The sequence below is a fragment of the Odontesthes bonariensis genome, chromosome 3 (genome assembly GCF_027942865.1).
Source record: "Odontesthes bonariensis isolate fOdoBon6 chromosome 3, fOdoBon6.hap1, whole genome shotgun sequence".
In the NCBI taxonomy this organism is placed as follows: domain Eukaryota; kingdom Metazoa; phylum Chordata; class Actinopteri; order Atheriniformes; family Atherinopsidae; genus Odontesthes; species Odontesthes bonariensis.
This window is the reverse complement of record NC_134508.1, coordinates 15,083,882-15,097,140: the sequence shown is the minus strand read 5'-3', so window position 1 is coordinate 15,097,140 and position 13,259 is coordinate 15,083,882. Positions and strand designations below refer to the sequence as shown.

At 40.4% G+C, this 13,259-nt stretch overlaps 1 protein-coding gene across 1 annotated transcript in view; it reads left to right on the top strand.

Moving 5' to 3' along the window:
* Nucleotides 1–13,259, top strand: part of slc2a9l2 (solute carrier family 2 member 9, like 2) — a 117,643-nt gene that overhangs the window by 39,209 nt on the left and 65,175 nt on the right. The window contains exon 8 of the mRNA XM_075459975.1: nucleotides 4,780–4,912. Coding sequence (XP_075316090.1) covers nucleotides 4,780–4,912 — 133 coding nt within the window. The remainder of the gene's footprint in view (nucleotides 1–4,779; nucleotides 4,913–13,259) is intronic.

Below are 13,259 nucleotides of genomic sequence, written 5' to 3'. Positions count from 1 at the left end.
AAGTTAAGGCATTCGCAAAAGTAAATTTCCTAGAACTACCAGGATTTTTCTGCCTACCTAGAAGTACCAGAGAGGGGCCATTTGACCCAGCGGCTTTTACCGAATACACTAATCACTCATTTTGTTATGGTAATGAGGCTGTTAGGGGCCGTGTGTGGGGTGAGGGGTGAGGGGGTCACACCTTACAGTGGTAACAGCCAAGACAAACAGGGACAGACAGCTTCTTCCCAAGGGCTGCCAGCCTCCAAAATCACCACAGGTAAATAGCAACTTGCATGAAGATATCAGCAGCAAAGACAGATAGCACAGTTTGGCGGACAGTGTGTTACAGTTTTTCTCCATTGGTTTGGCTCATTTCTTGAAACTGAGATGTCATTCTCAAAACATGGACAAAAACTAATTTGCAGTTCCTCACAACAGAATGGCATTTATCATTGCATTCATCAAATTTCAAATGCTTTTGTACATGTCTCAAATCATTTAGTACATCCTTGCAAATGGCTATGTACAAGTATCCTACAGTTAACACAATCAGCTTACATTTAGTACAATTTTCAAATGAATGTACCTTGCTGATCTGTCCCAATTGGATATCTATCGCAATTGTTAGATGGATAAATACCAGTGCATGTGGACTACTGCTTCATTTCGCTCAAGAATTTTGTGGTGAAAGAAGCTCCTCTCCAAGGAACGAAGATGCAGAGATACAGCACTCAACCCACATTTCCACAACAAAAGGAGTGTCCTCAGGGGGTCCAAAGGGTCAAATGACCCTCTTGTGGGTCTTTTATAGCCTGGCTGACGCGTCCACAATCTCGATGAGATGGTGGTCTGGGAACTAGGTGTGCATTTTCTCGTATTTGAGGCGTGGTTTACGAATGCCTAGAGCCGTTTATTGGGCGCTACGAATGTCTATCAAATGACGTCAGGTTCTTCCCATGCTGCTTTGCGCGCGATTCATAGCCAATTGTATCACTTTATACCAGATGACGACAGAAATTCGAGGAAGAAGAAAAAAATGGAAAATAAAAGTAAACTTGCGCTCTAAGCTACTCAAATTGACAACAAAGTAGGCCTATATGCTATATTCTACATGAATTTTTATGTTGTAGAGTTGTGAATTTATTTTAATAATGGAGAAATTGAGCAGCCTTGCTTTGTTGTCTACAGTAGTAGATCAACCCTCATCTTACTTTGAAGCTCCCAGCTCTCTGAAGTGACGTCGACGCAGCTTTAGCTGCAGAGAAGCTATCAGGCTTGTGTTGATGATAATAATAAACTCCTGGACTATGTACAAACTTCTAAATGCATCGTTTTGTGAGTACAGACCATATTTGTGCTACTGTAGAAGTTTGGTTCCATGACATGTGATTTTAGTGTGGTAATTTTGGAGATACTGCCAGGGTCCGTTAGCGCTTGTACCCTACTAAGCTATTCGGGATAACTCTGTAACTCAGCTGATGTTCAGCCAATATCGGAAAAACTTCGGGTGGGCTACTTGGCTGGATGTCACGGTTCAAATGACCCTAGGGTGAATCTACTCCGAAACACTTTCTAAGGCTGCATTGAACGGTAACGTTGTGTCCGCTGTCATGTTGGATTAACGCTCTACAAGCTTCGGTGTAGCGCATAGACGTCGTCATCGTCTTGCTGCCCCCCCCCCCCCCCGTTCTGTGATTGGTTCCCAAACTCTAGCAAAAATAAGGGCGGTGGTTTCCAGGCTGACTTTGCAGTGAGAATGAAATCGAGCGCAAAGCAGCATGGGAATTCCCAGGCTAGGTCTTTTAGGTAAAAAGGTCAATTGACCCTCTCCGTGATAGTTCTAGTGTTAACTCAGACGTTTTACAGCCTAATTGTTTTTTTTTTTAATTCTCCTATAAAGGTTAGTCATATAAATCTCAAATAATGTCTCTCATGGGTTTGGAGCTGCCATTTTTTTATTCAAAGCTTATTTTATTCCAAGTGCCTGGAAAACTGTGTTCTGTTCTCATTTTCTGAGGTTAGATCATGGAACATAGATCTGCCAATTGGTGGAACTTTGAATCCTGAAATCTTTCCTCTGAGTAAAGTTTGTATGCAGATATGCTGTGTTTGCCACAATGCTTGTAGTGTACAACCTAGAATCAATCCCCCATTGGTGTTGTGTGTGAGATAGCTGGCAGGTAAGTGACCTCACATGTCATTAACCCAGGAGTGAAATCCAATGCAGTTCTTACGAAGAATAAGGTCAAACATAAAATAACATTCTGTTGGGGGTGTTCACAGTATCTGATGAAAGGTGCACTGTTGAAGAACAAGATTGGTACAAAAGAGACATTTTAGGCAAGACAGAAATGCAAGTAGTTCTGTTCAAGGATATAGATACAATTAAAGGTTCTGGATGGATGAATATTGCAGTGGTTTGGTAATTTGGGCATTATTCATTAGGTGAACTATGCTGTATAACATGTACACAGGAATATGAGTATATTCTAAATGCAACTCATATAAACACCAGTTACCAGGATGGCGTTTTTATTTAGATGAAGATCAGTAGTTTTCAGATTATATTGCTGGATTTATAAGCTGAACACTGTCAGATTCTCTGTTTAACTGCACAGTTTTGTTTCTGATTGGAATAGTTTTAACATCTGTCGGTGGACACATAACACCTGGCCTCATTATCGGTACTAATTATAAATGCACCTAATTATATTACAGAGTACACTGTTTGTCAGATTGCTCTGATGTGTTCAAGGAATATTTTTAGACTCAAATGAAAAATGCTAAATATTTCATGGGGTGTTTCTGAGGAAAGTTTTCATTTGTGTTTCCCAGGTGTTTCCTCTCAGGAGCCGTTGTGACATTCTGTTTGTTTTGAATTAAGTTGCCAAAAGGACCTTGTTGATTACCAGCGTCCATAAATTTGCCAGACTTTGATAAATATTTATGTTTTATAAACATCTATATTACTGAGGGATTTTGTGAAAACACTGAATACAATTTAGATGACAGCCGTCATCCCACTCCATTCACTTAATGGTAATACAACAAAAAAGTTAGGGGTCAAAAGACTTATTTTAACATCGTCCTTGTTTAACACTTTGGTTTATAGCTTTAGGAACTAAAACTAGAACTTTTATCTTTTAGGCTGCGGCTACACGAAAACGTTTTTCACTGTAAACGATACTTTTTCTTATCGTTTCGCTGTCGCGGCCACACGGAGCCGGCGTTCCCACTACCCCAAAACGATAGTTTTTGAAAACGGGTTCCAGAGTGGGAAAGTTTGAAAACGGCCTTGTTTCGTTTCCATTGTTACAGCTAAAACGTTTTTGCGTCAGTCACACGTTGACGCTGTGAGCCAATTTTAACACTTCTCTATTGTCTCACAGCGTGGCGTGACACAGTGGCGTGTGTACTGCATCGTTTCATCGTTTTCATCCGTTTTCGTCTGGACAGCAGCGCGTTTCCGTGTGGTCGCAAGAATTTTCGTACCCCTTTTTAAAAAAAAACCTCGTTTCGTTTTCGTGTAGCCGTAGCCTCAGTTATTTTAGAAAAACTCTCAGTTTTTATTGAGGACTTGTAACACTGGCTTTCTAAATTTGAAAAGATCTTCACACTTACTAATGGCCCTGTCACACTGTTGCGTACGAGAGAAGCGTAGAGTTGCGTATGAAAATTAATAATATAATTTTCATGCGCACGAAAAGTCCTTGAAAATAAAGAATGACTAGCGTATGAGTAGCATATGAACTGCGCATGCCCAGCATACATTTCAACGCGCCTATATCAGCAGCCTTTCCACATTGCTCCATTATTGCAGTAGACGACGCACTATCAACATCTCTCGAGACATTCATCTCGATCATGCCTCCCAAGAAGCAATCGTCGTTTGCTCGGGCCCTGGGCCGAGGAAAAGGCAAAAAAACACAAGAATCATTCTCACCCAAACCTGCTGAAATGCCCGATGCACCTGCGGCTGATGAGTTACATGCTTCTGAGCGATCAAGATCCCCAACTCCTCCTCCTGACCGCTCCCGTGAATCGTCGGTTGCCTGCCGCCTCCATCTCTGCCCGTCTGGCGGAGATGGAGGCGGCAGACGGGCGGAGGCTATAAATACGCTAGCTGTACGGTACACCTTCATGCCAACATATGGCAATTTATGTCCAGCGTTCTCGACCTATCAGTAACGTACCTATATCGTACCTCTAGCGTATTCAGCGTATGCCTAGCGTATGCTTAGCGTATTAACCATACGCACAAAAGTTTTGAGCATGTTCAAAATTTTATTTCTGCCTCAGCGTATGCCAACGTATGCCAACGTATGCCAACGTATGCCAACGTATGCCAGCGTGCTTGAAACGTATACAACCTATGCCTAACGTTCCCCTGGCGTATGTCAGCGTATACCAGCGTATGAGTGATAATTTTCATACGCAACTCATATGCTTCTCTCATACGCAACAGTGTGACAGGGCCATAACAGACAAAGACAGGAGTCAACCCACACAGACATTTCACATCTATTTGATGAATATTTTTTGAGTTTTTAATAAGTTTTGTGGCCATGACACCAACAGAATTTACATGCTTGAATGGGCCTTTGTGCTTCTTTCTGAAGCCACAGATAACTAACCACATCTGTAAATGTAAGAGATGCGCGTGCATTCATTCCTTCAGTGGATTGTTGTGTAACAGCTGTAAGACATCTGTTTTATCAAATGTGCTCATCAAATATATTTAAACGGCTCCATTGCTGAAGCTTTGATGTAGTCCTTCTGTTGATGTTCTGATTGCAGGAGTCCAGGTGGAACTACTTGTTTTCATTTTTGGCATTTCCGGCAGTTCTTCAGCTGTGTGTGCTGCCTTTCCTCCCAGAGAGTCCTCGCTACCTGCTGATGGAGAGGAGTGACGAGGCGGGGGCAGAAAGAGGTTTTACACACAGCACACAACACTAGTACTCACTGAGCATTTCCATGACGCATACACCAGACTCCGCAATGTGCCGCAGTACAGTCTGCGCTGGTAATGTTTTTAAAAAAGACCATCATGTGGAATGGTCACAACGTAAGAATCTTTATATTCGTGCCAATAGACTCAAATTGTGCACTGAAGTCTGCTTTGAAATGCGCACTGATTACATACTGCACATGACTGTTTTCTTAATCCAAACAATATACAATATAATTCAAAACAAAAGGGAAGTTTCAAACTGAAGTAAGTTTATAGGTCACTGTGTGTAACTCAAACACAGGTAGCGAATTTTGACTCCCAGACCTTGCAAAAGAAGCCTTTAACGACTCCAGCTCTGTACAAACGTGAAGGCAGTCTGGCAGTGCAATTTAGAAACGATAAATTAGCCAAAAAAAAGCTAATATTCCCGCAAAAATTCAAATCCTCCTGACCGTTAATCCCACAGGCTTTATGTACAGTCGTGCAGAACGGTGACAATGGAGCAGGAAACAAAATAAGTAACAGATAAGCAAACAAACAATATACAACCAACTTGAATACATCAGATTTCCCATAGCATGAGAGTGCACACACAAGCCAGCCACCAGTGACCACATACAAGTAAATAGATGCCAAATAAATTAAATAAATTTAACGGTGCCGACTTAACATTTCTGATAACATTACTTCTAAAACTACTTGCAGTGCACTGACTTGGATTAACTTTTTAAATCGCAAAAACCCAAATCTCCAAATGAAAAATGATCTCCGCAGTAAAGCTTTTGTGCTTTAGTTGATCCTGTGACCAACTGTCCAACGCCAAAGTCCGTCAACCTCCAAATGCAGATCACTCCCCCAGTGAGTCATTTCATGACAATATTATATCATTAAGAGTAGCTGTACACCTTTAAATCTATGTGAGCACCAGTCATCTTTACATGCAGTAAACATTTATGGTATTCATATTAAGTAGAGTAGACATTACATTACATTACAGTCATTTTGCAGATGCTTTTATCCAAAGTGACTTACAATAAGTGTGTTCAACATTGGTAGGCAAAAGAACTTCAAGTCGCAAGAAATCATAAGTGTACCTTTCCTACTTTGACATAATAAAACGTTTATTGAATATCACATTTAGCCAAATTTGTGGATCTTACTGTGGTTAAACCACCACCCAGATCTCTGTACATGTATTTTAAAGAACATATGAGTGTTCCTTTAGTTTGTTGGAAGAGCCTGGAGTACCTCACCTTTTTCTTTATTTTTGTAAAAAAGTAAATAAAGTTTTACTGTAGTTTGTTGATGGATGAAGTCAAAAAAGATTCTTGTATTCTAATAGGTAGAAACAAGGTTTCAGTCATGATATACATTAGTCCCATCCAGGAATTATTATGTGGACAGAAATTAGTTGGTTTTAGGTATTATTTAACTTTTTTTTGGTTTGTTTTTTTCCCGTTTAATCTTTTTTTTTCTTTGTAAAATGGTACCATTAGAAAACATTCCAAATGGCCACTCAAAGATTGGTGAAACTGATAACTGTTGGGATGTCAGTCCACCTCTTTGTCACGGCCGAGGTGCCCTTGAGCAAGGCACCGTACCCCCATGCTCCCCGGGCTGTGAATGGCTGCCCACCCCTCCAGTGTATGGCATCTGTCTCTATCAGTGTGCGACCCTGTGCATGTGTGTGTCCACAGGTGCCAACCTAGATGGGTTAAAGGCGGAGGACAAATTTCGTGTGTATGCATGTATGCATGACAATAAATATAATCTTAGAATTTTTCCAAACAAATGTATTTTGTAGCTCAGTTGTCAGCTGTGCCAAAAATATGCTACTGTACGTGTTTTAGGTACTTCTATTGCAACTCCATCTGTTGTCAAATGGCTTTTATAGCTTTTCTTTTCTTTTTTCTCTCCTTAAAGAAATCCGAATTACTGATGCAATTTTTGTCCAGTGATGAGATGATGTGACTTGAAAAGAAGCAGTATGTGGTTTAATCCCGACTCAAAGTGCATGTGTAAACGAATCATACAGAGAATTGTGACGTCAGATCCTTTGATCATCTTAGTCTCTTGGGCAGTATGCGCTCTTTTTTTATTATTTTTTTTTATTCCCATATACATACATTATGAATGGATTCCCTTCGAAGGATTCCTTACTTTTGTTCTTTGTAACACTGAATATCTTGGTTCTTTTTAAAGAATAGTTGTGCAGGAGTTCATGAAGTATCAGCGAAGGCTTCGCATGAAGCTGTATTTTTATTATAAGATGCAAAAAAGCAGCATTGATATCAGAAAATAAATTTGGATTGCTTAGCTTGCCTCATTACTTTTGTAAGGACAGTAATATTGAGGCATTATAAAATAACTGCATGTAATATTTACGTGCATGTCAGTTTTAGAACATTAATAAAGACGGGAAAGAATGAGTGTATTTTTATGACATTTTTATTGACACCATTGCACATATAGAAACTGTCATTTGGTGATATGGGGGGGCATTTGTTCTCTCGTATTTATTTGAAGTTAATTAGCTCTCAATATCTTATGGAACTTATTGTTATACTATAATATCAAATTTTGACATGTCAGGTATTCTCAGCACATATCAAACTGCACCATGGTCATGTCACGTTACTCGGCTCCTGGTATCGGGCTGGATGCTCTGGGGTCTCCGATGTGTCCGCAGATCTTTCTTTTTTATGGTGTGGTGGCGTGCGGTGGGGTGTGGCGGTGCTTTTTCCCTGTTGGGGGCGGCTTGGGTGGGCCTGGGTGGTGGTGGGTCTCAGGGCCGGGCTGCTGCAACTGTAGTGTCTGCGTGTTTGTGTTTTTTGTTTTTTTGTTTGTATGTTTGTTTGTTTTGTTATTTTCTTTATTTGTAGGGGCTGTCTGGGGTGGGGCGGGTGGGTGCCTTCTGGTTGCCGAGTAGCTCCCCAAATACGGTCGCTGCAGGCCGAATAACTGGTGGACATTGTCTCTCCCCGCTGCTTGCGGCTTCACCCACCTGTGGGCATGTCTTGACTCCCAGGGCGCTTGGCCAGGGGCACTGGGGCATGCGCTGGCCCTCTACGCTTGGCTGTCTGGGGCGCCTGGCACTTTCGGGTATTGGGTGGGGCCTCTGCCAGGCGGTTTGGGGGCGCTCGGGCTTGCGGTGCCCGGTTAATGTCTGGGTGGCGGGGGCCTGGCGGAGCCGTTGGGCTGTCGCCTCTGGTCACCGGGGGGCCTCTGCCCTATGCTTGTGGGGGCTCTGTCCGGGGGCTTCATCTGCAGTCTTCTGGATGGATGCGTGGTTGTCCCTACGGTGGGCTTCCCGGGTTCTGTGCTCCGTGGGGGCTGCTGGTGGCCTGGGTCTCGGGGCCCTCTCGGCCTGCTTCTGATTGCTGGGGAGGGTGTGGATTGTATACACTTATACACTCATAATTAAGCACGGTTATCATGTGCGACCTATGCCATGTGTATTGCATGTTCATGCACACACACGCACACACATACACATTCATTAGCTCAGTAGCATGCTCGCTAAGCAGTTGTTGTATTGTCCTGTGGTTTGAGGTCATCCATGTCCACAGTTGTGTTATATGTGATTGCTGCTACTTGTGCTTTTTTTAAAAAAAAAAAACACAAGTAGCATTAATAAAGCTTCCCTTGGCATAGCAAATGTGTTTGGCATAAAAGGTATTCAGATTACAATTCTGCTGCCATAATGCTGGACAGGACAAGGGGTAAAAAATAAACAAAATAAAATAAATAAAGTCATGTTACTGTTGATTTCAATGAAATTGTTGTTATATAATTGAATTAAAAATCTAAAGTTTTACTGCAGTATTACTGCAGTGTTTGTGCTAAAGTCCTGTAAAAAAGATACAGGTCTTTGAAAAAGTATAATTCAAAGATAAGCTTTGAATTTTACTGCTTTGGAATTTCAAGCCGATGCGTACACTTGATGGAGCACTTTAATTTATAGCCAACTTCCTCATTGTGCTTTACCCATTTGTCTTATACTGCTTCTCTCACCAAATAAATAATTCCAGCTTTGAGTTATTTCAGCATATTGGAGTGCAATAGATAGGGGTATTGTTCTTTTTTCTGTCTTTCTTTTTTTTAACAACTGATTCAGAAAACAAAGAAAGAGGTGAATTAGTAGGGAACCAAGGAAGCAAATGTTTCCTGTGAATATTTGAAGTAATGTTAAGCTGTCAATCTATTTAACTACTAAACTGTTAATTACTTGCCTTTGAATTTGACTAAATATTAGGGGTGGGACGAAATGCTTTGGTCACGATTCGATTGTATAACGATGCTAAGGTGCCGATTCGATTTGTATCACGATTCTTGATAATTGCAATTCTCCAAGTATTGCGATTCGATATAATCAGTAATTGCAATTTTCTTCCTCCTTAGAAAAACAAACAAGTTGAATCATACACTTCGGAATGTTGTTCCCATAAACAATGCACATCAGTCTGTGTCAGTCAGTCCAGCAGCTAACATTATTTCAACTGAGACAAAAAGAGGCATTTTTTAAAGTTTACAGTTACAAAATGAATTGAAATGTCCACACAGCACAAATGTGGGCTGGTTTTTAACATAACCTAATGTGATGAATTGATGAAGTTTATCTGGACACGGATATGATGTAATATAATCGATGAAGCTTCCCTTGGCATAGCAAATGTGTTTAGCATAAACGGTATTCAGATTACAATTCTGCTGCCATAATGCTGGACAGGACAAGGGTAAAAAAAATAAAAAACGATTCAGGGGAGAAAAATCTATTTTTAAAATCATCCCATACAAAAAAAATCGCGATATATACATGAATCGATTTTTTTCGCCCACCCCTACTAAATATGCACAGTGATCTATACTTTAGTCTGACGATTTACCCTTGCATGAAACAAGTGACCCTCTTAGAAGAAAAGAATGTCTGTTTAAAGGACATTCAGCCTTCAGATTTTTCCCCACCACTGCAAGCCAACATTACGCTGGCACAAGTCTGCACGGTGCTGAATCGCCATGTTGTTGGGATGTGTTACAGCACTGCAGAGGAGGGAATTGTTGTCAATACACACAGGTCTTGCAGGCGGGCCCTGTAATGTAGCCAGACAGAGACGCCATGTTCCTATGCCTTATCGCTTGCCATGTGATGTAGCTGCGGTGGTCTTGCCCACTATTTAAAGGTTTCAGAGGTTGAAGATGAGTAAACTTGTATATCAAAGGCTGTCTGAGCAATTCCCATAACCATTTATTAATTTTACAATTGCTTGGTCTGCACTTTTTTGTTTGTGACCAATGAATAAGTCTTAATTAGAAAGCATCAAACTTTGTGTTATACAGGCCTGAGCTCGTTAGCCATAGTGATTCTGTAAGTTCCTCCTAAGAGGGCTGTAGTTACTGATGATAGATGTTAATCACAATCAATCCATCACTTTCCTGGGAAAGTAAAGGTTTCCCTCCCCAGCATTCTGTTGTAACCAAAGCTATATAATTTCCAACCCAACCTCCTGATAGATTTTGAAATAGCTACATCGGACCACTACGCAAATCTTTATAATTTACAATAAATACTCCAAAATTTTACTATTACATTTTCTTTACTCTTCACTGCACAGATACAGCTGAACCCTTCTTTTGTGAGAATGTTGACATTATACGTCTCCATGTGTTCCTAGATGATGATGTAAAAAAACTCACGGCAAAACACTTGAATCATAAGATCACTTGGGGGGGAGTTGCTTGAACATTTCTGCCTCTCCCTTGTCCCTCTACAATATTCACCAGTGAATTCAAACAAAAATGCATCCACGCTAACACATTGAGACTCATAGGACCAACTTAACGGTTTCCCAGTAAGGTTTCATATGATAACACTATACAATGAGTAGTTCAGTCAGGCTGTAGGGTCATTTAAAGGTTGTCTGTTGTGTCACATCCCTCCTCCTTGTGGCATTGTGAGTGTCTTGTCACAACAGTGTCACAGAGTGGAGCCATGCTGTCTCCCACAGGGAAAACAAAATCTACTCGAATCAAAAAGACTGGCACAATGGCACTCTTGGACATCATTCCACACTCTTACAAACATCCCAATCATGTCGATGAGATGGACAACTCATGTAAGACTGTGGATTTAACTAACAGGGAAAAGTAATTTAAATATACATTTTTAAATGAAGAGAATTTCTAGGAAAGAAAGGCTTGTAATGTATGTAAAAGCCCACACGTGTTCTCATTGTCCTGAAAATCAGTATGGCTGTGCTTGCATCTGTTGGAATGGGTGAAATCATGCTTTCCTTTACTGAATAATCCTCCCTCTTCAGTAAAATAAAAAAAACAAGAGAATCACACAAAAGAGTGATTAGTTCAAGCTTGTCAGTTACTCCAACAAACAAAAGGTGGACAAAGTGTGTTATCCTCCTTTTTACAGCCTTTATGAGGCAGATTTAACCAGCTTTACAGGTACCTTTAAGTGGACATCACTGATACAAAACATGCGTTACGGTTTAAAGAAAAAGCATTTCTGGTTAGCTGATACATCTAATTATATGGAGGATTTAGCGTTTACTGGTTTTACACATTTAATTCCCTTTTCCTTTCAGAAATAATGCAACCTCAAAACTGCATAGGTGATCATTTCATGTGATACTTTTAATTTTGCTCCATGGGCCCAGTGTCCCAGTTACTCATTGATGAGAAAACTTCCCTTTTCTTATCATCTACAGAATAATATTACTATATCCTATAATTAGAGATTATATTATAGCCTATGTTGGCTTGGTCATCGTGTTTTGTGTGCAGACTGTACACTTCATTCTCCCAGACACACACTGCTCATATACATTACAAATGCTACAGCATGCTCCCAAGGAGACTGTGGATGAAACTTTAGTTTGACAGGTGTGTATGTTGTGCGATCAGTGTCCGTACAATGTACCAGTGCACTGGGACTTCCCTAATTATGTGCTTTAACACACTGTCTTCTTTCTGAGAAGCCCTTTTTTGGGTTGTGTTCCTAATCTCTACCCACCTGATCCTCCCACAACCTCAGGGATTCACCTTAAGGGGAGAAAGGCTCAAAGTGAGGAAAGGGGTGTCTTTACATCAACCTAGTCTCTCCTGTCCATTACATTAAAGTGGCAAAACTAAAAATGGCTGCCAGACACCTGGCCAGCTTTGCTCACATTTTAAACGTGTTCATAACTGGTTTGGCCTCCAGACTGAGAAAAGAACAAAACGATGTACTGCAAATATTCTATATGAATTTATAGGGAAATCTAGTTGGTATTCTGTTGTTTTAAGATAGTCAACAGTCATGTGAAAAGAAGAGTTACACCCTCTTTGAATTCCAAGATTTTATTCATTGGGCCAAAAATAATGGTTAAAAAAAAATCATCTGGTCCTTGTTTGTAAGGGTTGTCAGAGGAAAGCCTCTTTTTTCTAAAAAAAGAACATGGCAGCTTAGGTTTGATAAGTTAGATCTGAGCAAAACACAAGACTTCTGGAATAATGTTGAGTGGAGACCACAGTGGAGAGGATTGGTCCTAATGGACAACGCCAGATTTGGTGAAACTCAAGCACAGCGTACCAGCACAAACTATGGTCCAGTTAAAGTCCAAACCTCAACTAATAAAAATGCTCTTGTGAGACCTGTTCGTAAAACAAATGCCCATAAACCTCAATCAAGTTGGCCAGAATGTCTCCATGTGTGAGACTGATAACGTCATACAGAAAACAATTACTTCAGTTATTGTTTGTAATTGTATTGCATTGTGGTGTTTTCTATATCTTAATGATTAATAGGATGAGCTAAGTATTCACACAAATGCCTCTGCGTTTTGGCTTCATTTTCATTGACTCAATGAATAAAGTATGTTTCTATTCTATTGTATTCGATTCTAAATAATGACAGTCATAATGCCATGTGTTACTCATATGAGGTTGTCTTTACTTAACTTTAAAACCTCTTCGGGACCTGTTCTAAAACCTTAGAACTGAGAGAGCGTGTGCTTTCTTTTTCACATAACTGTAATGTACTGTAATCTGCAGTGCAGCCATGGAGAAAAATATGTTGCAAGACTTAAGAGACTGAGATTGGTCAAAGGAATTTTCTCAAAATGCAAATTAATAGTGCTACAGTGTAATTCTAAAGTACAGTAAAAAAAAAAAGAAAACTTGATTGGAAAAGTTTCTGCCAGTTTAATGACTGAAATTGTGACCCCCAAATGCCAACAGATGAAAAAAAGGCCTGCATACATCTGTACTCTTGGTTTAACTGCTATGCTGGTGGGTTTCTAATCTCTACCCACAGATTTGTAAATCATGATGCGCG